The 25,372-nt window shown below is 39.2% G+C and overlaps 3 protein-coding genes across 5 annotated transcripts in view; 1 reads left to right on the forward strand and 2 right to left on the reverse strand.

The window, feature by feature from the left end:
- The window catches only part of tsc22d1 (TSC22 domain family, member 1), a 41,799-nt gene extending 38,217 nt beyond the window's left edge, over positions 1–3,582 (reverse strand). The window contains exons 1-2 of one of the 3 annotated variants that reach the window (XM_079464550.1): positions 2,030–3,528; positions 370–1,795 (exon numbers count right to left, since the gene is read on the reverse strand). In XM_079464550.1, the coding sequence (XP_079320676.1) occupies positions 370–1,795; positions 2,030–3,026 (2,423 nt within the window). In that variant the 5' untranslated portion in view covers positions 3,027–3,528. Of the gene's footprint in view, positions 1–369 lie in introns of all 3 variants that reach the window. The other 2 variants (XM_079464549.1, XM_079464548.1) reach the window with 2 other exon arrangements.
- A 5,947-nt stretch (positions 3,583–9,529) lies between these two features.
- Positions 9,530–25,076, forward strand: gtf2f2b (general transcription factor IIF, polypeptide 2b). The gene is made up of 8 exons (XM_079465129.1): positions 9,530–9,716; positions 10,017–10,090; positions 10,168–10,186; positions 10,349–10,490; positions 23,086–23,167; positions 23,244–23,343; positions 23,415–23,558; positions 24,461–25,076. Exons 1-8 carry the CDS (start codon positions 9,648–9,650, stop codon positions 24,593–24,595), a joined length of 765 nt encoding a protein of 254 aa, XP_079321255.1. The 5' UTR covers positions 9,530–9,647; the 3' UTR covers positions 24,596–25,076.
- Positions 15,558–16,425, reverse strand: kctd4 (potassium channel tetramerization domain containing 4; the record flags this gene model as incomplete). Its single annotated transcript, XM_079465128.1, has 1 exon — positions 15,558–16,425. The coding sequence occupies exon 1, from the start codon at positions 16,332–16,334 to the stop codon at positions 15,558–15,560; it is 777 nt and encodes a 258-aa protein (XP_079321254.1). The 5' UTR covers positions 16,335–16,425.
- Positions 25,077–25,372: the final 296 nt, after the last annotated feature.

Here is a 25,372-nt window from a genome sequence, read left to right on the forward strand (position 1 = left end):
AAATACGTCACTAATCTCCTTTTTTGTATTATATGAAGTTCCAAGCAAACTTATCACCAAACAAGTGAATATATTTCAAAAAGCTAAATAATACTCAATGCATACCTTAGAAAGGCCATCAGCAGAGGGAAAGGCATGTCTGAGTGGGCCATATCTACAGCTGTGGATGCTTTTTAAAGTCAAGTAATCGTTTTGTGATAACACACGAACAGTGTTATCAAGTTTTTAATGCACTATATTTAAAATGACACTTCTAGCTTTGCTGTGCAAAAAACACCTGCTGTGACCATTTATAGTATGCATTAACTATTCATATTTACTAAATTAAACAGATGGAGAGCAGATCATGATAGAAAAACTTAAACTTACCCATCTTCCTCTCCATCTACAGGCAGGCTCTTCAGCAGGCTGGCTGAGGCCGTTAAGGCATTGACTCCACTGCTACCCTCAGGACCACGGGCGGTGGCAGCCTGGGGGGCACATTCACCACTCGTCGGCTTGGGTTGTGTCAGCAGTGACTGGTGCTGTAACAGAAGAAGCTGAGCATCCTCGAGTGGTGTTGGCTTTGCAAATGGCAAAGCGCTAACCACAGGCTGCATTCCAGGCTCTTTAGAGCCGTTTTGGATCACACTGGACTGAGGATCATTCTGAATGTTTGGAGGCACGCCTGACGTGGGCAGATTGGAGGTCACGGCAGAGATAAACTGGGCTCCACGGCCTTGACCACTGATCTGTGTTTGCTGCTCCAAAGAAGGTTGAGAGGGGAGCTGCTGGCCTTGGGTCTTCAGTATGAGACTGGTCCCAGACTGTGCAAGCTGAGGCGGGACACCACCAGTGGACACTTGGATCATCTGAGGGGTCGATGTTTGTTGCGGCTGCAGAAGCCCTTGAGGACGTGATTGAGAAGCGAGAGTCTGCAGAGGTTGTTGTGAAGTTATTAACTGACTGTTCCCAGACACCACTACAGGTGGGATGGATGCAGACAGCTGAGGCAATGTTTGCGATCCAGGTGCCACAGTGTTGATGATCTGTTTGAATTGAGGGAAGTCAGCTGGCATACCGCCTGCCTGTCTTAGGGGGTGAGCCGACACTACCTGGGCTGGTGCAGCTGGCTGCTGTGCAGGAGGGTAGCCCGTCTGCTGATGGGTAACCACAGGTAGAGTTTGAGCAGGAGACGTTTGTGCTGCTTGGGCATATGTTAGTTTAGGGGCCACAGAAATAGATGAGTGTCCAATAGTGGTCTGCAAGCCTCCAATAGTTGCTGGGGCCTTCTGCTGAATGCTCGCTGACACAGGGGCTACTACTTTAGTCTTAAGATGTGCATGCACTATGTCCTGGGGTTGCATCTGAGTTATATTAGAAGCAGAGTAATCGTGCATTTGAGTGGAGGGATGCTGAAAGGTTTGCTGCACAGCTGAGGGGCCACCAGTTTCTCCACTACCCAGGCTCTCAGTGTAATGGTTAGCAGAACTGTTGACAGAGATCCCACTAACAGACTCTCTCTCCGGCCACAACACAGTCTCAGGTACAAACTGGCGAATGCTTTCCACGCTTCGAGTGCTGGGGGCATTTTCAGAGGGTGCTGCATTGGGGGCCTCCTTGTCATAATACTCGGTGCATGTCCATCTACCCTTCTTAAAAGGCTCAGAGGTAGAATCCAATTTAACCACTCTGAAACGCGAGCTGGTGGAAGCAGGCATAGGCACTTGGGCCTGAGGCAGGGCATTCAACACAGGGACAGCGGAAGCAGGCACTGCATGCTGGCCCATGACAGCTGGGCCCACCTGCCCTCCACCTGTTGAAAGCATAGCAGAAATGGTGGTACCAGTGGTAGCCATGGTTATGCCCACACCTATTATTCCACTCTGAATGTGTGTCAAGTTTACATTTTGGTTGCTAATACTATTCAATGCAGGAGAGTAATTTACACTGCTACTAGTGGTACTTATGCCACCCAAGGCAGGCACACCAGCAGAATTTAACATACAAACATTGCTTATAATAGGATTACCAGTATTAATTGTTGCACCTGAAGCCACAGAAATCATTCCGGTTCCTGAGGCAACAGTAGCCAAAGGCTGACCGACGACACTGGTTGTGCCAAGAGAGGCATTCTCAAGAATTCCTTCCACTTTTAAAGGCATTTTCTGGACTGTGCCTGCTAAAGCTCCAGAACTTGAGGTCACAGCAGATGTCACTGGAGGAACCAATGGTTTCCCTATCTGCGCCCCACCAACTCCAAATACATCAGGATGGGCTTTTCCAGATGGATGTTGTCCATGATTATGGTAATGATGGTGAACAGTTCCATTAACCATAGTGCTGTGTGGGTGTGCCTGGGTGAGGATAGGAGGTTGATTAGGTGACACGGCCCCCGGGGTCTCCGCCTCAAGGAAGTTATTAAGCGTTTCCTCAGAGGAGCTCCTTTCTGGTCCTCCTGGATTGTTAGCTCGTGAAAGGGAAACATCCAAGATCTCAGAGGAGGACAAATCCTCTGTGTGGGATTCGTCCAAGTCATCACAACTCTCAGTGTCTTCTGTAATGCTGTTGTTGGTGCTGACAGATGTCTGAGCTGGGGTAACGCTGGTGATCTGAAAGCCACTTTTCTTTTTCATTTGTGCCACTGCAGTGGGTAGAGGTTGGGGTAACTGGGTCGACTGCAAAGGGATATTCAAACTCTGAGGAGGATTCTGAGGCCCAAGTGAGGATGTGGCCGGTGTCTGAGACTGAATCATCAAAGGTGGTGAATAATCTTCCACTAGCATCAAGTTGTTACTATTAAGGCTGGTGCTTCCTGAAGCTGTCAATGAAGAGGAACCACCTACCGTGCCGCTGCTGCTCTCCCGTCTGGGTAAACTTAAAGGGTAAACCATTTTTCGGGCGCTGGCGGAGTCACCGGATCGCTCGTGGTGATTCATTTTTGGAGGATAGACTCTGACAGAGTTATAAATACAGCCCAAGAGAACCGCCGTGTTGACAAGCTCTTTTTCGGAAGGAACCTCAAGTCGTTCAAGTAATTTCCACATAAAACCAGCAAAAAAGATAAATCCACTTGATGTGTATTTAAATGTCCACCATGAGGAGCGGGCTAATGTCAATGCTAACTTCACTAGCGAGCTAGCTGACGCCGATTCGCTTCAGCTTTGTTTTTAAACGTATATCCTTACAAAACAAATCGACACATCATATCCGTCAAGTTTAAATGTGAAGAAATCAACGCAAAACACATAAGACACTCGATATCCAACGTTACAACGACGACACAGTCTCTCCCCATCACAGTTCAAACTGCCAGGCGTATTTTGAATTGTTGTATCGCAGTCACCAAAGAGCGAAACGCACGTAATAAAGTCCTTTGGCCAGTGTCAAGTGACAGAGAGAAACCGAGCGACTCTACGCCGTCCTGCTTTATTCCATGCCGTGCTTTCTTTTGTTTTAGTCCGGCGTTAGCGCTATGACTCTCACACTCTGATCCTATTCACCAGCTGCCTCCCTACAATGTAGCCTGTGCTAGTGCTATCAGCCTGTGACGAGTCCCCGAAAGGGGGAGGAGAGCGCGGTAACATGGCGACCGCGCATGGCAGTTCACGTTCACAGCGCTCAGACATAAAGCACGGAGTCTAGGGACGGTGGGTGGAGATGAGAAATGGGATCTGCTAGAGACGGCTGACGAAGAGTTCCGAACAACGGCGACTGATACCGAAATGAAAACCTTATGTTTGGTGATGGATGACTCTTGTAATAGCACAGCCTTTTGTAACTGTGTAGTTGTAACAGCAAATAACATATTGGAATAACATATTTAGGTATAATTTTTCTTTTGTAACCAAAATAGTAAACTAAAAGGTTTTGATAAAACAGCTTTATCAGAGGCAAGCCTTACAAATTTGAGAACTACTAAAATGTTTTGGATATGAATGTTATACATGACAAGTTCAATACACGAGTTCAACGCAAAAACATATTTTAGTTGTTGACAATTTAATGTCCCAAACCTGGAATATCGCCCTTACAGAAAAATAATTAAAATGTGGTTTGTTTTCTCCTAGATATTTTTGTTTAGTTGTAACAAAATATTTTTTATTTAGATCTTTATAATGATGCCAAAATTGTGGTAGAAAAATCGACAACAACATATTGGTTTTAAACCTATGCCTAACAAAGATGAACAGATCAGTGTTGTAGGTTAGATGTCACTTAGTCATCCAATTTTTTTTTCTTCAAGACTGATCATAACTTCTTAAAGTCAGTTACATAAAAAAGAAGATTGGTCTTGTTGAAATCTGAAAAGTAAGAAAGATTGGTCTTAAACAATTGCTAGTCAGTGAGACCAGTTGTTAATATGCAGTCTTAATTTAGCGGCTAAGTTTAAGCAACTGGCCCCTGGTCTATGCAACAAAACCATGTAAACAGACCTTTTGACAACGATGATGTGGAGAGATTTGTTCTGATTTGCAAAACAGCTCCACTGAAAGAGGGACCAGATATTTCCACAGACAGAAAAGAACAACCAAACACATATGCCCTGACAATTATTCCACAGTCCACACTGATTGTTGCTCACCTCTTACGGGTTAGAAAACTACAGGTCCAGCAGAGCTCCACAAAATATTGTGTCAAATATTCATGTGTTTTGCTTGCATTTAAAATGCTAATAAACCTTGGATTATTTATTCATTTACATTTAAGAATCGGCTGAAAACACATCTCTTCTGTAAGCATCTTTCATCTCATTTCTATTTTATATCAAAAGATAAATAAAAAACGTAGCTTTGTATACTGTGGTAGGCTATATGAGACCAGTTCTATTGCACTTTTTCTTTTTGTTGTATTTATATTGTTTCAATTGCTTCTGTTATTTACCTCATTTGTAAGTCGCTTTGGATAAAAGCATCTGCTAAATGTAAAAGGTAAATGTTCCAAGTAGCTAAGTCATTTTTCTACATTTTAGAATGCGTGTCTTATGTTAGACAATAAATGAACTGTACCTCATTCAGCTGCTTAGGGCAGCTGTACCAAACAAAATAGCTTCTCTGTAGTTTGGTAGAGAAAAAATTATTAGTATTAATTTGCCAACATGGCAGGGTTATTTGGGAAGAAGGGTTATTAAAGAAGTGTTACTTCTTATTACTGATTAATTGTTGTTACTTGAGTATTATTAGAGGTAAAAAACATTAAAAAGATATTTAACGAAATGAGTAAAAAATACAATACAGCTGCTCTGTACACTACGTTCTCAATTTTTTTCAGACCTCAAATACCGCAAAAAAGAAAACTGGTCCATATACAATTTTTAGCAATATAACAGTAATATTTATACGTGTATTTAGGAAAAGCTCAAAATAATTTTTCCTATGTGAGAACCTCGATTTTATCACAGTTTTCATGCGTCTAAACATGATGTCAGTCTTTCACTGCTGTTGGATGACTTTATGTCACTCCTTTGATTTAATTGAAATTCATACTATTCATACAATTAATAGAAATACAACCACCGGAATGGAATGACCACAATACATCTAGAAATGCTGATTTGAAATGAAAATATGGAATGGTATCTTTTTAGACTTGGTCTATTTTCCACGGCTGTATCTGCTTTATTATGTAGTGAAGTAACATTTTTCTAAAGTAAAAACACTCGTAAATGTACTTGAGTAAAAATATAAAGTATTTACATCTCTGCTAAAGGAATACGCTACTGCGAATACTAGGGCCTTGTGGATTGGAAATTGTCTCGTGACAATTTTAGGCAGGTGTGCTAGAGTTGGACTGATATAAAACTCTGCAGGCCTACAAGCTTATTCAGCATTCACTATTTTCAAAGCTTTTTGAGTTATATAATAATAACAATGAGATTTAATTTAATATATGCTGTTCCGGGTGGTGTCACATACAGACGGTGCTCATAATGATATGACTCTATATAACTGACACATCATTATCGGCTTATAAAATCAATCATTGAAAAATTGATGTATAATGTTTGAGTAAGTGTATTTAGTAAAGGGTTGACACATCCCCATGCCCTTGCTCAAACTATGCAGCTATATTTGCAATGCAGTGATCTGAGTGAGTGAGTGAGTGAGTGAGTGAGTGAGTGAGTGAGTGAGTGAGTGAGTGAGTGAGTGAGTGATTGTATTGCAATACATTAAGTATGAGGAAATGGGTTCTGACAGTACCCAAATGGGCATGTGCCCTGATGTCCAGACTAGGCAGACAGGCTGTGTCCATCCATACAAATTTCAGAGAGAAAGAGAGCCAGGGAGAGCTGGTTGCAGTGTAAGCGTCTGGTGCTGTCAGCAGCTTTAAATCACACTGGAACTCCACAACAAAAACACAGAGCGCTATTGTGCTCCTGAACAATAATGGTCAATTTATACAGTGTAGTCTGTTTTCATTTTGTAAACACTTATTAAACAGACATATTCAGAGATATACATCATTAAATAGTTTTACATCATTTCCCCCACACCTTAGAATATTAGTAAAAGCATTAAAACTATGGAATAACAGATGTCATTTCTGTTGTGACATAAGAACACTTTATATATAGCCTATTTTATCATCTTTAAATGAGCCTTTGCCTATAATTTGTAGAAACGAAGGCATTATAGAAATGTAGGCATTTAATCATCCAGCTTTTTGAGGTATCACATTGAGATGCCTTTTTTAAATAGTATTGAAGTATTTCCTTTCTGTGCTCTTACTGGCTGCTTTCGTTTTCTTATGAATTAATATTAACATGTTGGCACATTTATGTTTTAGTCTACAAATATTTTTAAACATTTAACTGTTAACCTTCAGATTCAACAGTGTGTTTTAATATCATGCAAACATTTCAGTCCACTTTAAACAAACTTTTGATCCAGTAAAATCCATGTAACAGGTGGCTGCTAAAATGAATTAAAGTGATAGTTTACCCAAAAATGAAAAATCTGTCATCTTGAATAGTCAATCAGCAGTACATGACATAAATCTGTTTTTCTTGACCATTTTCTCTCATGTTCTCTGTATAGCATCTTAAATGCAGTGTTTTGTTTGACATATGTAATGTTTTAACTATATATACAGTCATGGCCAAAATTGTTGGCACCCCTGAAATATCTTCAGAAAATCAAATATTTCTCACAGAAAAGTATTGTATTAACACATGTTTTGCTATACACATGTTTATTCCTTTTGTGTGTATTGGAACCAAACAAAAAAGGAGGGAAAAAAGCTAATTTGACATAATGTCACACAAAACTCCAAAAATGACCTGGACAAAATGATTGGCACCGTTTCAAAATTGTGGATAAATAAGATTGTTTCAAGCATGTGATGCTCCTTTAAACTGGTGACCAATATACAAATCACACCTTAAAGCAGATTAAAAAGGAGAGAAGTTGACTTAGTCTTTGCATTGTGTGTCTGTGTGTGCCACACTAAGCATGGACAACAGAAAGAGGAGAAGAGAACCGTCTGAGGACTTGAGAACCGTCTGAGGACTTGAGAACCAAAATTGTGGAAAAATATCAACAATCTCAGGGTTACAAGTCCATTTCCAGAGATCTAGATGTTCCTTTGTCCCCATAATGCAACATTATCAAGAAGTTTGCAACCCATGGCACTGTAGCTAATCTCCCTGGACGTGGATGGAAGAGAAAAATGTATGAAAGGTTGCAACGCAGGATCGTCCGGATGGTGGATAAGCAATCCCAAACCAGTTCCAAAGAAATTCAAGCTGTCCTGCAGGTTCGGAGTGCATCAGTGTCAGTGCGAACTATCCGTCGACATTTAAATTAAATGAAACGCTATGGAAGGAGACCCAGGAGGACCCCACTGCTGACACAGAGACATAAAAAAGCAAGACTACAGTTTGCCAAAATGTACTTGAGTAAGCCAAAATCCTTCTGGGAAAACGACTTGTGGACAGATGAGACCAAAATAGTGCTTTTTTGGAAAGCACATTATTCTACTGTTTTCCAAAAATGGAATGAGCCTTACAAAGAACAGAACACAGTTCCTACAGTCAAACATGGTGGAGGTTCAAAGATGTTTTGGGGTTGTTTTGCTGCCTCCGGCACTGGGTGCATAATGAAATCTAAGGATTACCAAAGGATTTTGTGTCGCAATGTAAGGCCCAGTGGTTTTGCGTCCGAGATCCACCCAGAAATGCATGGGAACAAAGCGCTGCAGAGTTCTGTAGTGGCCAGCAGTGAGTCCAGATGTAAATCCCATTGAACACCTGTAGAGAGATCTTAAAATCGCTGTTGGGAAAAGGCGAGACCTGGAGCAGTTCGCAAAGGAAGAATGGCCAATAATTTTGTGCAGGCCATTTTTGGAGTTTTGTGTGACAATATGTCAAATTTGCTTTTTTCCCTCCTTTTGTTTTGTTTTGTTCCAATACACACAAAGTGAATAAACATGTGTACCTCGAAACATGTGTTAATGCAATACTTTTCTGTGAGAAATACTTGATTTTCTGAACATATTTCAAGGGTGCCAACAATTTCGGCCATGACTGTATATATCGCTTGTATGACCAAAATATCCAGTTACATAAGCCTGAACAAATGCAGCTCATTCCAATGTCCACTGACTCATGTGATTTAGTTCCTGAGAGGGGGAGCAAGGACAACCTTTCCGACTTTCAGCACTTTCTAATATGTGAATATCTTTGTGAAGGACCTGTTTGGAGAAGGTCTGAATTGATATGAAATATGAACTTGTGGTGAAGGGAAAGCTTTGGCATGTGAAAACCTTTTGTGTCTAACATGAGCTCTAATGTCTGAAAAGATAAATTGATATTATAGTTAAAATAGCATAAGCAAAGATAATTGGTTTAAATACACTTATATAATTTACTGACATGTAATTGCTGTAAAATGGAAAAACAGTCTCTTTGAATGTCAATACAAAACCTTTTTTAGTCTTCGTCTTTTTTATTCTTCAGTTAAATTCTATTTTAGTTTAGGCCTACAGTTCTTCTGAATTATAGCAGCAATTTTTGTTTTGTTTTCGCAAGATGTATGTGATATATATGTGTGTGTGATTTAGAAGTCTCCACTTGAAATTTGACCATACTCATAATTGCTAAAATCATAAAACAAGTTTTCTATATTCATCTAGGCATATAAAAGAGGATCAAACAGCTTCATCTAGTGGGTGATTGGTGACATTTTAATTTCACTGATGTAACAATAACGTTCAAGTTTTAAATATTTAAAAACGTTTTACGTAAATAACGAATTGATACAATGGGAATAAAGACCTCTGAAACAAAAAAAGTACTATGCAAGCACTGTGTTATGCATAAGTAGGCTATACGTTAACATTTACATTATAAACTTTAAATTGTGTCTACAAGTCGGGAATGAACCATTGCAAGATTTAGACATCGCAAAGTTAAATTAAGTTTGTAATGTGTCGACCAGTGGTCTGGCTGCTCGAAAGTTATCTCGCGATAGTTTGATGTCACTCGCAGATTGGTCTGCGCAGTTCTGCATGAAGTCGAACACATGACCAACCGCTCCAATTTCAATTCATAGCCACTAGATGGGGATACATGCAGTGTTTTTTAAATTTACAAAGCGCTTTTCCTATACCCAGGTTGTCTTTACTGTAGCGTACCAAGAGCGGTGAGTTTAAATAAAAAAGCCACCGTTATGTCAGACAAAGGACAAGATGTCGATTTAACACGTGCCAAACAAAACACAGGCGTGTGGCTGGTGAAGGTTGGTGATTTACATATCATAGGTTGATTTCTGGTTGTTGTTTATTACTGCCCACAACGGGTAAAGGTAAGTTAGGCCTAGTTGGAAAAAAACACCTGACCTAAATATTAAACAAAGGAGTTTGTTCTTTAGACTTAAGTAAATCCTAGCAGTTCGTCGCTTAAAATATTGTGCAGAACGACTTGTTGTCTTTGAAAATGTAATAGCAGGCCTAAAGTTGTATTGTTGTCATACTGTTGTTGCTTACACACTGTCATCAGAAACATGATATTATTTTAAGCTAATTCACTTCTACTTCAGGTTCCCAAATATCTTTCTCAGCAATGGGCTAAAGCATCTGGACGAGGAGAAGTTGGCAAACTTAAAATCGGGAAGTAGGGTCTCATTTCTTATACCTTAATTTTTTTCCTTTATAGAATCTTTCCACTAATAATATTTTTATTTCTTCTAGATCCCATGGAAAGACTGCGGTAAAAACACTTTAAAGCCGTTTTCACTGCAGTGACGTTATGTTATGCAAGAACAAAGATGTCACTTGTGATAAGCGGAAACATTATCTGAATCTTTTTTGACACTGGAATGGGGAGCGTATTTGATATGTTTATAGAGAGATTTATAGATTATTTCTTTAGGTGTCTTTTACTTTGAATGAGGAGCTGACAGTTGTTGAGAGCTCTGGGGAGAAGGCTTCATCAGTCCGGGCTCCAACAGAACACCCCTTCACCATACAGACGGTGGGGGGTCAGACCCTTGCTGTCTTTACACAGAGTTCAGGTGAGTGTAATGATTAAACCATCATCTGACGTAGGGTGTGTCTCAATCAGCTCCCTTGTTCAGTAGTCACTGATCAGGGAATCAGCCATTTTATGAGCTGTCTCATTCACTATATCCTTCTAGTGCACTGATTGCGTTCGTTCTCGAAAAATTCCCACAGTGCAACCCAAAATAAGTGAACGGTGTCCCAATGTGAAGTGAGCTAGGGTCCTTACCAGTGCCCTTACACGTGTACACAATATACTGATTCACGATCTCGGGAGCTAGGTAGCTGATTGACACAGCCAATGTAATTTGAATTTGAAAAGGTTTCGTTAGGGCATTTGCCTTGGACAATTGTGACTCATTTCTGTCATAGTTTAGTTTAAAACAATCCTTCACCAAAGAAGAAATACTGCAATTGTTATTAGAAAACATCAGAAGGTTATTAAAAGGCATAATTTTTAACAAGTACATTTGACACGGACATTTATACAGTCAAAAATATCCTTCCCAGTTTTTCGTTATAATTAGAATGAACGAGAACAGGGCCTGTCAAACCTTAAAAAACTAAATGTAATTTGTTATCTTTGTTTAAAGCCCCACTCTAATCAAAATAAAAGTTGTATTTTATTTATTATTCCTTTATTATAAATAACTTAGCCTTACGGACATCCATAAACTTTGATGTACAGTCATATAAATCTAGACATTTCATGACATCACTCCACATTTCTTAATTACGCGTCACTAGCCGGGTTTCCATCCAAACTTGTGAATTTGGCTTATGCGCAAAATTGGTATATCGCATGAAACATTTGTGACAAGCAAAAGTAAGAGAAACCACTGAATATAATAATTTTCATATTTAATAATTACTTGCACCTCAAGCATGGAGACGAAACTCAATAAATGCACTGGTTTCGCTGTTTCTGGAAGCCAGTTACAGAAATTTAGAATGGGAAGAGTCCTGTCCCCTTCACTATGAGAGCTGCAAAGCGGCGCCTCATATCAGTCACTTGTTCACACTTTTATCATGTCCTACATGGTGAATGATGCATAATGCACTAGATGGGGGATGATCCAGACAGTGTAACCATTAACATTAGCGGTGGCACGTAAGTCTCCTCCAGTTATGACACACGATAGCACAGAGCTAATCATATGCGCCGATCATACGTGCAAAGCCGCTGAGAAGACTAAACATATCTGACACGTTTACAATCTACACAGAATGTTGAATGTTAAGGCTCTATGGTAGAGATCAGACTTGATCAAATAAAGAAGACAAACGCCAGTGTCACTCACCTATGTAAATAACAAGCTTCAAATTACACATCACTCGAATCACTGATCTTTCCTAATCTTTTCAATAGACTTTTACACATATGTTGCTGTATGCTGTTAAATGCAGCTTTGCCAGGCTGACTGTGCCGTAACCAAAAAGCTATTGGTTATTTTAAAAGGGGAGGGGACAGTCAATAGGTCTCACTCTCTCTGTATTTTTCAGTTGAAAGTGTGTCAACACATCAAATAAGGCTGCGCGTTCCAAGGCATTTCAGTGGGCCTTTAAGGAACAGACATTTAAGTTATGACATGAGGCTGATTAAATCTGCATTTTATGGCCTTCTGGCCTCCCTGTTTGAACATTTTAAAAACAATTTATAAAATAACATTGTTTCATAATCATGTTTTATTACATAGTTTAAATCACATTGAACATACTTAGTGTTCATTGGCTATTCTTTTTAATTTGTTGTTGCATACATTGATTTTTAATATGTGATCACGCTGAAGGTCGCTCCAAAGCAGTGCTGACGTAATAATTGCAGCCTGACTGCTTATTGTGGAATTGCAATCATGTTTCGCGCTTTTGTTCATTTATTATGATTTTTTTTACAGTTGCCTGCTAAGTGCTAACAAGCCCCAGGTATTGATTTAGTGGTTGCTAAGCAACAGGTTAGCCACAGAAGTTGGCCATGAATAGAGGCTCTTCTTGTACAGTTAAAAGCTTTTTGGGGGGGGTGGATGGTGGAAGACTGCAAGTGTCTTTTTCTCAGCAAGTTATGAATTGAATTTGTTCTGAGTACAAAGAGCTCTCTATCGCCTAATGCAAGACATAAACCTTTGATAATAGTTGAGGTGTTCGATGCACTAAGGTCATATGTTATTATGTGATCACATAGCAGAAGATGTTTGATTGTTAGGTGTCATATTGGCCAAAATCCCATAACAAAAATGTTATCGTCCCCTGTGTGCAAGTGCATTACAAAGTAATCTCCAATGCACAACACATATTCGTTTTTTGCTCTAAATGTTCTAGGACAGCTGGTAGCAAGAGTGCAAAACCTGTATGTCCAATAGACCTTGGATTAATACTGTATATGTGATTCATCAGAGAAAATGTGTCCTTTACTTAAAGTTCACTGATTTATCTGTACAGGACTGTATTTGCAGGGTTTGGTTTATCAGTAGTCAATAGAAAATGGAATCCTTTACTTCCTTTTATATGTTCTTTATATAACACTTTATTCTGAGAAAAGCTTTTCAGAAAATTGCCTGTTCTCTTATAAGCCGTCACTCTTGTCAGAAAGTAGCAATGTAGGTACCTGGTGTCTTGATGTGTGGAGAAGTTGTTGAGACTTTGATGAGCTGTCAGGTTTTTTTCTTGCTTGTTAACTGCACAAAGTCCTTCACAGATAAAGAGCCAGCTTGATTTGATTGACTTGAGCCTTTAAAGCCTTACGCCAGGCTAAAGATATGGCCACTTTCATAAGGCTTCAATGAAGTCGTGAAAGATGATCTCTTTGTGCACAGTTTCTTGTAGTGCATATTTTAATCTGTGGCTCTAAATACAAATTTCAGCTTGCACAAAAGTCGCCTTTCAGCTTGTACAAAAGAGTCACGTGACCATGGTAATAACAGCTGAATGTTGGGGGTAGAAATGGTAGTGATATATTTTTTCAATTGCATGTGTCTAGAAATGTACTACTTTAAGCTACTTTAAGCTTGTAAACTGCATTATTTACTAGGAGTTCGATCAGAGGGGATTGGAGGCTATACGTGGTTATAATTGTAACGGAGATTACATGGTTTTTTATTTTTAAATCAGTTTATGTCATATTAGCAATAATAGATGATTTATAGATAATTCTTTGTAAGAGGAATAGTAATAAAAATTGTCCTTGTGTTTTTTAACATGAACAAATATTAGGCTAGGAACATCTCAAATATGTTGATGTCTGGACATACAAGTTTTTTCCTAATGAAATCTAAGGAATTTGCTTTGATCTACTTTCTCTCAACATTTGAAGCATTTTTCATCTCTTTTTTTTAAGCATTTTTCATCTCGCTTTGCTATTGTGCTTTCCGTTTACAGGTGGCCTTGACAATTGTCCCTTTTTACATTGTTCTAACATGGCACAGTGCCTCTATTCAAACTCACTCTTTGAAAAAGTAACCAGCTAGGAATTTCGTTATTTCCTCTCACGTCTTTCTGTCTGCGGCTGAGAAATTAGTCTCTTAAGGGCATGTAAGTACTTGTAGCCGTGTTAGCCTGACCATTCATTTTGATCCGAATGCGAAGGAGCCATTAGTTATGCCTCCTTGGGAGCACATGATGACAATCTTTTGCTTCTTTGTGAAATGTAGGAGTCTCATTTGCCTGGCAACAAATGAACAAGATACTTAGCCATGAATATTTAAGCCATTAATGGCTCTCTTTCATTTAAAATAAATGCTCTCCCTTACCAGCTCCCACCCGGAAGGTTTCCAATCCCCTGCTGGCATTAGTTTAGAAACACATGAGTCAAAGATGACAGCTAATAAGCCCTGTCGTGTCTCATCAAATATTAATGACTGATATCTGCAATTAAAAGAGACTCTAGTTTGATGTCCTTATATCAAACTGTGGAGATTGAAGATGGTTTCATTTCCCTATTTCAGAAATGTACTTCTGACTCATTTTAGTGGAAGAATGCATGAGAGCGCATGACAGATTCAGTGAAAACAGATGGATACTAGTGTGTGGAGATGTCGGCTAATCCAAAGTGAGTGTAACCATATGTCTGCCTTTGCCTCGCTTCGAAATGGGCGAACTTAGAACTGTAACTGAAGTAAGCTGTGTGCCAAACAGAGCTGTTTTTCAAAATTACTCAGCTATCTTGATGTTACACGATTCGCAGGGTGATTGATTCTGAACTTTATTTATTAGCCTCTGACTAATGTTACTGTATTTTAACATTCGATACCCTAATCTGTCTCAGATTGACACCTTTTCCTGTGCAGTCTTTCAGTGTTTACCGAACAGTTGTATCATATAATGTGTTTGAGAGGCAGTTCACACATACTGAAACATCTGTGATAGATGCGTGTATGCCATGTGCCCTAAAATTGTTCTCTTAGCTCATACCCTTTAGAATTTGGATCAATGCTGGAGGAAATTTCACAGCTATTAAACAAAGCTTTTTAGGTCACATAATATTGCAAACTTTTAATTTAGGACAATGTTGATATTTCTTACAAGCTACTGCAAATATGATTTTTTTTTTGCTATATATTGCTGCAATTGCAATCGAATTACATTTCCATAAGATTAGTGATACTTAACAGGAAAGTCCTATACAATGTTGCCGTGTAAACTATTTATGAACATAAACATTTAAACCGTTTTCAGTTAATTTATATTCTCGCTTTATTTTGGAAAACATTCACAGACTTCAGATTACAACCTGTTGTTCACTATACTTTTTCACATTACCAGAAATCACAGTTTTGCACACAGATATAATGATCATTGCAGTTGTATTGCAACCTACTCTGCAATTCAAATGTATCTTGTCATGTACAGTGCCGTACGCACTCTCCCTCTAAAAGCAACATGTAAACAGAAGAAAACTGCATACAGTATATAAAACAAATCCACAGTACATTTAATCTCTCTTGTCTATCAAGGCTGTTTGTAGGAGTGTGTAATGCAGAAGCAGAGTGGAATATTCCAGAACAGGATTTCGGTTGGGGACGCTGGTGTTCGTTCATGAAATGGGTTTACAGCAGGTCATGTGGTTAGAGGTGAGAGTTCTGGTTGGGTCATTTGACAAAATGCAGAGCCTCGCACTGAACCACTGATCCGCGGCTGCTGTCTAGGCTGGTAAGCAGACGAAAGCCTCCTTTCAGAGCTAGCATCACCGTCTCCAGCTTCAGACACTCTAGTGTACACAAAAACGTGCTGTCCTGCTTCAGCACAAGCCGAGAGCCCTGCTCTGATTTGATGAAATGCCGGAACTGGATGATGTTGGACGACACCTCAAACTCTTCCGGAAAGCCATCTAGTCGGCTCTTTGAGATCTGCACCAGACGGCTCTTTACCTTTTCGATAAACCCGTTGTCACTGCAGTAGACCCTCAGACCATGGGAGCGCTCGTGGCTGTCTGTCACCTCCAGAAAGGCGGGCTCACGTTGTGTGGCCTGCTTTTGCTCCCATTCCTGCAGGGCTTGGGCCAGCTCGCTCAGCCGGAAGAAGTCAGCCTCGCGTCGGAGCAGCTCCGCTTCCTTGAAGTCATCTGGTAGTACCAGCTCACCCATACGCAAGAAGTTCAAAACGTGCCGGAAGATGGGGCCATCTCGGTCGATGAACGTGTTGCCCATGGAGTCCACGTGCACCACAGGTTTCTTCCCATTGACCATCTCTTCCAGAAGAGAGCCGGGGTGCTTGACAAGGGTGTGCCGCTGTGCTGCATACAGGTAGCCCCCCACGTTGATGGTGATGGTGCCTGAAGAAGGTTTCTTAAAGCTCTTGCTGGGCTGCAGCAAGTCAGGGTTGATCTGTCTCAGCTCGCTCTCCATCCTTCTGAGATTCCATTCCATGCCGTTCCTCACACCCAGCCTGGCTGAGTGTGTGGGGAGCGTGCGTGCGGGCGGGGGAACAAATAGGAGCGCAGCTGAGCGGCGCTGGCATGGAGCACAGGAGCTGTGTGCGTTGCCAGCAGTGTCTAAGCCTTTCACAGCCACGCAAACACGCACACATGCGAGTATAGGCGCGTGTGTGTGCACTCATACGCTCTCAGTAGGAGGAGGGGTATTAAGGGTGGGCTCTACTGCGTCAATGGTGCGAGCTCGGGAAAGAGAGCGCGTGTTCGCAGCCCTCCACTCCAAAGGCTGAATTTAATCACCTTTCCACTTCAGCGCCTTCCCTGACTCTGGCTCGGCAATTAGCGGTACTGCCCTCTGATGAAAGGGCTCCTCGGTTGGGTGGCGGCACGTGAACTCACCGAGAGGGCCTGTCGTGTTAAGTCGTTGCTTTGGAGATCCATCTGTGTGATGTGCCGACGATTGGCAGCTTTTACGCCAAACAAGAGCCATATCCAGTACTGTGTGTAGGTGTAGTTATGTAAATTATTTGTTGCTCTTCATTTCAAAAGAGATGCATTGAAGCCTTCTCGCTTTCTTTGAGAGGTACTTGTTTCTGTTCTGGGAAGAAGAGACCCAGCGTTCAGTGGTAGAGCAAGAAAGTAGTCTTTGATTAGTAAGAATATGTCTTTACCTGTTAAAGCCATCTTTAAAAATGTATGGTGCTTGTCCACATAAACGCAATAATGAAAAAACTAAGTTGATTTTCTCATTTAGAGTCACTTTTTGGGAAAGTCACTGCACATGGACACCATATTTGCAACACATCTGAGAGGAAATTTCAGTCATACAAGACCAAGTCCTGTCTTTATCTTTTAAGTTCACAATGAGACAGAGAAAACTTAATAATATCATGTATACCTATATTTTTATATTTTCTTTCCAAATCTACAACTTTCTTTATATGAATATGTAGCTGAATTCAAGTTGATTTGAGTTGATCAACATTTCTGACCAGTAAGTAAAACTGAAGTGTAGCTATAAACAAAATCAATGTTGTTTTAAAAAAGTGCAATCTCTAGGTTATTTTTGGGTTCACAATTAACAAAAACAAGCCCACAAAAAATATCTGTGTATCTTCATCTGATTTGCAACAGTAAGCTTATAATAATAACAATTTAGAAGTTGAGCTGTACGATTTCACAGGTAATGTCAGTTTGACTCCAGTTGACTTCAACCCACGGAAATGTAGGTATGTAAAGTAACCTGCAATTGCAGATTGCGGCTTTGAGCTCTAATTGTGTTTGAAAAACACACTTTTTTCTACGTTGCTCCAACTTATTCTCCAGTGCAAAAGTCAGCAAGTACTTTACATCCCTGTACAGAGCATTAGTAATTTTGTGGAACACGGGACCTTTTTCGCTAAAGTGGTCATCTGGAGCATTGCATTTTTCCCATTCATAGTACCACTGCAGCATCTTTCAACTATCTGTAACTTAACATGGCCTGTGTCTAAAAGAAGACTTACCCTTAAACCGTAGGAGAATCAGATTCTCTTTGAGTGATGTCACAAATGAAAGGCAGCTTGTCAATCATTTTTGAATGATGTCATGTTAAATTAGCATCTCACTGGGAGGTGACCTGTCTGAGTCAATAATCGTACTATGATTGTGGGCATCAGCAACAGGAATAGGGTTGAGGTTTTGTCATTTTAGTGCTGGGGTTGACTTAACACAGTTGTCAGGCTTTCAAAGATATTTCCTGTTTATTAATAATTAGAAATCATCACTAGAGCATTCCAAATACAAATGTACTATTTGATGTCATCTCCCACACACGGATAACAAATTTCTGTGGCTCATCCATTAAAAGTCAAAATAATTTGGACTCACTTCTGATAAACATCTGTAATTTAAAGACCTATATATTTAATTCAATTCAGTTCAGTTCGATTTTATTCAGTGGTGTAGTCTAGCTTTTTGTAGTGAGTATAGTCTGATTTCCATTTTGCTTGACATTTTGATTTAGTTTGATTTTGACTGACTAAGGCCATGTCAAAGACTTACAGTAAATCATATTAGAATAAATGGTTGAAATCAAACTCTTATGCTCGTCACTAATAACTAGATTTTTAGCTGAGTTTTCACACACTGGGTCACACTTATGAGTGCAAGTTGCTCCTATTATTGACATAAATTTGATAGTTAATAATAATAACTAACAATTAACATTTGAGCAGTTTTATCAAGCACCAGTTGCACTTGTAGATTGCTGGCAGTCTCTCTGGACTGACTTTCACAAGGCTCGCCAGGAATTCCCATCTCTTATCATCTAAAACAATACACTGAGGAAGAACGGGAGAGATAACTTATTAACATTTAATAATTCCTTCTTCACAAACGTTGGTTTGCGTTTTGAATGTATATACACTGGCGAACAGAGAAACGCGATTGCGATCCCGGGACTATGGCGACGGAGGGGGGCAATTTGAAATTGTTACAGCCAACTCGTATACCATAAAGTGTTTGAGCTAAAACAAATGATTATTCATGAGTTAAGCCTTCACCATATCGTGACGACCAACACGTCCCTCACCCCTTCAAAACTCGCTCCTGTGCCAATGTCCCCATCACTTTTTAAAACAATGTGACACCCATGCACATCTATATCCAATTACATATTCAGCCGCAGTTCACTATTATCATACATGACTGATTCCAGCTGTTATAAAGCAATGGCTCATCATGTGATTATAGGTTTATTCAACCGCATTTGAATTGCAAACTGGGTTTAACTGTGCCAGAGAAAATAGTGGGTGGCTGACCTGCTTTTCTTCATCTCTCTTTTTATTTTAATTAGTTCACTTGTTTGTGCAAATTAAAGAGGACTGTATTGGTTTTGTCTATTAGTGGAGGGTTGATTACAAAATGTAGATCAGATCACATGGATGAGAGAGGTTCTTTTTAAACTCCACCAAAATAAATGTATGTTTTGATAAATGTAGCGTAATCAACACGGTCATGGAAATTCAATTCAGATACTTGACTGTGTGCTACGTATCATGTAGTCTGCAAAATTGGCAGCTGAAAGTTTAACTTGTTTGTTAATGTGTTTGCTGTGCGTAGTGTTTGAAAATGTTATATTTATCAAAGGTATGTTAGTTGTGAGCCAACAGAGATTGAGTGGGGAGAAATTGTGCCACATTATTTAAAAAGACTGTGAGGCATATGATTAGGAGTCTTATTGTACTGTCATATCTTTGAGTGTCCCAAAATATCTCTGTCTACTCCATCTGAGTCCTTCATAAAAGATTCTAAGCATTATTGTGCTTTGGCAAATCTGCCTAGCGTTATGGCATTTTCAATTTTCAGATATGACAAACCCGATGCTGATACCCTGTTACAAGTAGTGTGTCAAAGTGATATCTTGTGTAATAAAATAATTACATTAAAAAAATTACTACGTTACCACAGTACAGTGTTATTAAACAGAAAGCTGGCTTGAATTTTACAGCGTGCAATGTGAGGTGCATTGTAGATCAAAATCAACAGAGACTGAAATGGGTGATGAGCTTAAGAGACCTTGAGGCTTTGAAAAAACTCAAGATTTGTTGCTACTGTATAAAGAGACATCTGGAGATTTGATGCTTTGCCTGCAGGTGGGTGTGTGAGAGTGGAGGTTGTGGAGAGGCTGTGTCCTGATGAAGGCTGAGGATGTTATTGCTCTCTTTCTCTGCATCCGTGAAAGTCAAACTGGTGGGCTCTTGTGAGGGGGAGGAAGACTGAGCCCTTGTAACCTCTCTATCATCTCAGCAGCGGATTTGCAGCCCACTACCAGTTTGAGCAACTCACGCCACCCCCAAATTCATTCAGAGCGCATTTGAATTCATCGCCTGCTGATTTAAATATTATTCCCTTGGAAATACTTATGCAATGTTACATAGCCGTAAGATGTGCATGTCACGTGACGTTTAGGGAGGGATCACACAGGGGAGATGTGAACCCTGAGGTCTTGAATTGCCCTGACCCCTCTTCATAGCCGTAGGTAATTGCGAGCAAAATTGATGCTTTTGTGTGAGTTGTGAAACACAAGTGGGCGTTTTTATGGAGTTACTCCAACAAGTGCTCCAGCACTCATCTGGCAATAATTGCCGGTAATTGTGCGCATTAGTGGTTCTCTGATGGATTTTGTGAGTGAAATATTTCTGCCCTTTTAAAAGGCCTTTGGGACAATAACCACAGGGTATTACAGGCATTGCTGTACAATCAATAGAAGCGAGCTTGAGGCATTAGGCTGACTTCACATTGTGTCAACAAATGGAAGCAGGCAGACAGCAGATCTGCCTTCAGCTGCGGAGAAGCTCATTTGCGTTTTGATTAAAATCATTATTCATTGTCGGTTGACCAGACTACTGCTCATGCAAAAGTCAAACACTTCAGAAAAGCGCCTTTAAAACCCTGCTGCTGAATCACAAAACATAAGTTGTGGAGTTGAATTTGAAAAGAGGGGTTTTGTGCCAACGCTCCATTAGAGAGTCCTTGCTTTTGAAGTACCTCATGTTAATTCTCAGTGCAGAGTGGACCCATTAGTTGTTCTGGTGGACCTCACACAATAACCAAAAAATGTGCTTTTCCTTTGTATTATATGATATGTTATTCATGATGTGCTGGTGCCTGAACATGGCTGTTCCTCTTCTAAAAAGGTAAATGGGGACTGTGTCTGTCAAGCTCTGAAATGACAAAAAGCACAATAAACATTCTAAACGTCATTCATATGACTCGTGCTATAATCAGTTCTGAAGCCGTAAGATTCACAGAAATCTTCCTTTCACTTTAGCTCTCAATGGTATGGTGACAGAAGTCGTGCTACATCGGTGAGACGGATCGATGGCATTTGGCATTAATGCACCATATTTATAGTGAAGGGATAGATCTGTAAATGACAATTTATTTTTTCAAATTGCTTTACTAGTAGGCGTAATATAGTGCATAAATCAAATGGACCACTTTAATGTTCTTTGTCTTTCATTAGTTTGATAGAAGGCTATTCACTTTCATCATTCCGAAAAAAAATCAGCTTTTTAGTCAACATGAATCAGCATTGCCGTAGCAACGTAAAGATTGTGGGTTTGATCCCAGGATATACACATACTGTACTGATAAAAGACATGTATACACTAGACGCATTGTAAGTTGCTTTGGATAAAGGTAGCTACGTTTTCATTTTAAAATGAGCAAATTGGAATGACATATTGAGAATACACCCAATGGAAACACATCAATATCGCAAAAACTCCCATATATCACAAAAGTTATCTCGCTCACATGAGGTGTTTTTTCAGGCAATATGATAAAGGAATATTTAGCAAAAACACTTTTTCTGCATTTACGTATGGTAGTCACATGACCATTTGCGGTGTGTTTGGGAAGAACATTTGGAAAGATAGGATTTGAGGAATTCATATTAAGTAATATCTTTGATGATGACACAAATGCAAATCAAATGAGTAAGGTATGGATATTTATTATGAATAGTGAGTTAATATAAAATTATACAGGGAAATATAGACATCTCTAGTTGGTGAACGCCTTCATTCCGACATAATTCTTTTAATCGACATTTCGATAATATTGCTTCAGTTTTGCACAAATCTGTAATGGAAACCTGGCCTAGCACGGCTCAACAATTGGGACAGAACTCTCACTTGCCCCGATCGGGCCCTTTCTATGTGGTCACGAAAAATTGTAATCTGCTTGTTATTACGCCTATTTAAAGATATTTATACATTGTCAAGAAGACACAAAAGAGAACTTAATTTGGCTGTTAGAGATATGCGCACAGCCAGAAAGCCGCATCTCAGACAACGTGCAAAACTTTTAATTGATATCTCTTTCGTGTCTTCTTACTCTTAAACCGAGTTAAATGAATTCATCTTAAATGAATGTAAACCGTTTGTAAGTAAATTAGATCTGTGCAACCCCTAAAGGGGCAGCAGCATAAAGAACATCTCTTTTAATGTTCATCAAACAACAAAGGACAAAAAACAATCACTGCTCCTGACCGATTAACTTTACTAAGGATTCATCTATATTTCATTTATACAGTGAAGACTATTATTATACAGTGAAGACAATTATTTTTATTTGTATGTTTGCTTTATGACGTTTATTTGTGCTAATCACGTGCTAATTACATACTGCACATAATAAACAGTAAAAACAATAACTGGACAGTGTTATCTATTTATTACTTTTTGTGGTCAGAGAAAATTTTGTCAGGGCGAGTCAAAATTTGAATCACTTGCCCGACCGGGCCAGTAGAACAAATACTTAGCGTTGAGCTTTGCCTAGTGTCTGCCAAATGCATAAATGTAAATGAATACTTAAACTTTAGATTCTAGGCTTCTGGAATGAGAAAAAGGTGTATTGAGCGGGTTTTGATTTTGTAGTTCAAAATTTGATTGGATTATTGGAAGTTCAAAGTCTCACCTTTGTCATGAAGAGTTGTGGTTGCGATGGAAAGAGGAGGGTAATATTTTTATAAAAGACTAGGAGGGCACATGACGTTGAAAAAATGATTTGCTCACATTTATAATAGCCCTGCAATGTTCCTAAAACTTTAAAAAGTTTTAGATTTCATGTAGATGTAAATTGAACAGAAGAGGAAATAATGACACAATAACCCTTATCATGTGTTAAGACAAAATATTCCTTGATGTCAATGTATTGGATAACATGACTAACTTGAATGTCTACTGTATGCTTTCAAGATAAACTGGCGCTTGAAGGCATGGTTGTACAACGGGCGGAATGCAGACCTGCGGCCAGTGAGGGCTACATGAAATTAAAGAAGTATGTATGTGTTTAAAAAAAACACTTGGATACTGAATTTAGAGTGAACTTCTGGAAATTAATGTTCTGTTCACAGGCTGCAGATTGAAGAATCTACCAAACCTCTTCGTTTGTCTCAGAAGCTTGAAAAGGCTGTTACAACCAATTACAAACCTGTGTCCAACCACAGCCATAATGTAAGTGTGTTCTTGGTGTGGATAAGAAATATGCCTGAAATATGCCTGAAACTTTGCTTGTTTTTATTCAGGTGGAGCATGAGAGAAAGAAGAAAGATGAAGGCAAGCGTGCAAGAGCTGACAAGCAGAAGGTTCTGGAAATGCTGTTCTCTGCCTTTGAGAAGCACCAGTACTATAACATTAGAGACCTGGTGGACATCACAAAGCAACCGGTGGTGAGTTCAGCTGAGTGCAAGCAAAGATAACCCAATAACTAAAGTTGTCATTCGTCGAGTGGGAGACTTTCTGGTTTGTGTCCAGGTGGGGCGGTCATGGCGATCATTTGCTGTTTTGCTTTGTGTGTATATACGTTATAAAATTAGAAAAAGACCACCATGCATTTATGTTGTGTAAATGAGTGCTGCTTGCACGTTACAATACGCTTTGTTAAATGAAACTAGGTAGATGATGACAGAAAGTTCAGTTTATTGCAATGATTTACGGAAGGATGTCAATTGGTTTGATAAAATTTTAAGATGTGTGACTGCAATTTTCTACTGCGACGCTTGAAACATTTCTTAAACATTTATAATGATTTGATAATAGTTGCATTCCAAATATACCTGGCTGAACAAATCCTTTGTGCACGTTTCTGTTTTACGGGTTAACTCAAATTGATGTTTTGCATCTTCTAAATGAATCCATATCTTCTTGTTCATGATATTTCACATTTTTACAAGTAAACTGACAACAAGAAAGCATAAATATTGTACATAATTGTGGTGTTGAAAGCCATGCATGGTTGATTATATTATCGTAGATAAGTGAGCTTGGTGTTTCTATGAATAAATGCCACTTACTGTAACTTCTGCCTCTGTGTCCCTTAAGGATTGCAGAAATATAAATGCGATTACAGTTAGATGAGTCATAACTGTGTAGATAAAAGAAACCAAACTGAATCCAAATAGACATGAGGGAATTGCTGTGCCGCAGTGGTCTTTTACTGTCAGAGAAAGGCTTACATAGACGACTGATTAAACTAATAAAGAATTGTATTGACTAAAATTGAGTACTTTATACAAGAGAGTAATGTTTAATTATATTGTGAGACCCTATTGATTCAGGCTTCTTTCTGTAGATTTATCTGAAGGAGATTCTCAGAGAGATTGGAGTGTACAATTCCAGAGGGCCCCATAAGAGCACCTGGGAACTGAAGCCAGAGTATCGCCACTATGAGGAAGGACAGGAGGATGAGGAAAAGAAGATGGAGTAATTCAGATCGTATGTTCACTGTTGTTCAAAGCTGGGTCTACTTAAATTTTTTCCACATATTGTTTGTTTTTGTTCAACCTATTGGTCCCTGAGAACTTATACCCAGTTAGAAAAGACATAAAATACAGCATAACAGAGATTAAGTTGGTTGTTCTGTAATATTCAGCAATATACATTACTTTTTGTTTCAAAAGACAAGTGTTCAAATTTTGAAGTGAATACTATAATTTGCATGACTCTTGTGTTCGTCTTGAGTTAAAGGCACTTGGTTAATAAAACAATGATCCTTTCAAATATGTCAGTCCCATAGTTTTATAGTGCTACAAGTTCATATGGTGAGCAAAGATTAAAACTACCACAGGATTAGAATGAATCTCTTGAAATGTCAAATATGTTATATGTTGCATATATACGGTTATATGTTCATGTAATAGATATTATGTTAATTGTATGTATATGACATATAAACATATGTACCATCCAGCTGCTTGGGTTCTGCTAGCGAACAGCATCTTGTGGTGCTATCCCAAAAAGGAACAAATCCTTATTCTTCAAAATTCAGCAAAAGACAACTCTTTTTCGTCAAAAACTATCAGAAAATTATCCGATTTTGTGATTGTTGTGAGAGTCTGGTTTGTCCTGAGTGAAGCTGTACATACAGCTGTACCAAAAAAATCATCCTGCACCTCCTGCACATTTGATTTTTCTTATAGTAGCTAAATGTCTTTGTGAGATCCAGCTTTTCAGAAGATGGACAAATGAGTGACTCTTTGACTTC

The sequence above is a fragment of the Barbatula barbatula genome (assembly GCF_947034865.1).
Source record: "Barbatula barbatula genome assembly, chromosome: 9".
Classification (NCBI taxonomy): domain Eukaryota; kingdom Metazoa; phylum Chordata; class Actinopteri; order Cypriniformes; family Nemacheilidae; genus Barbatula; species Barbatula barbatula.

Coding starts and splice junctions, on each gene's coding strand:
- gtf2f2b (XM_079465129.1), top strand. CDS start 9,648: ATGTCAGACAAAGGACAAGATGTCGATTTAACACGTGCCAAACAAAAC. Junction 10,491..23,085: donor TGTCTTTACACAGAGTTCAG/GTGAGTGTAATG, acceptor TATGCTTTCAAG/ATAAACTGGCGCTTGAAGGC. Junction 23,344..23,414: donor TGTCCAACCACAGCCATAAT/GTAAGTGTGTTC, acceptor GTTTTTATTCAG/GTGGAGCATGAGAGAAAGAA.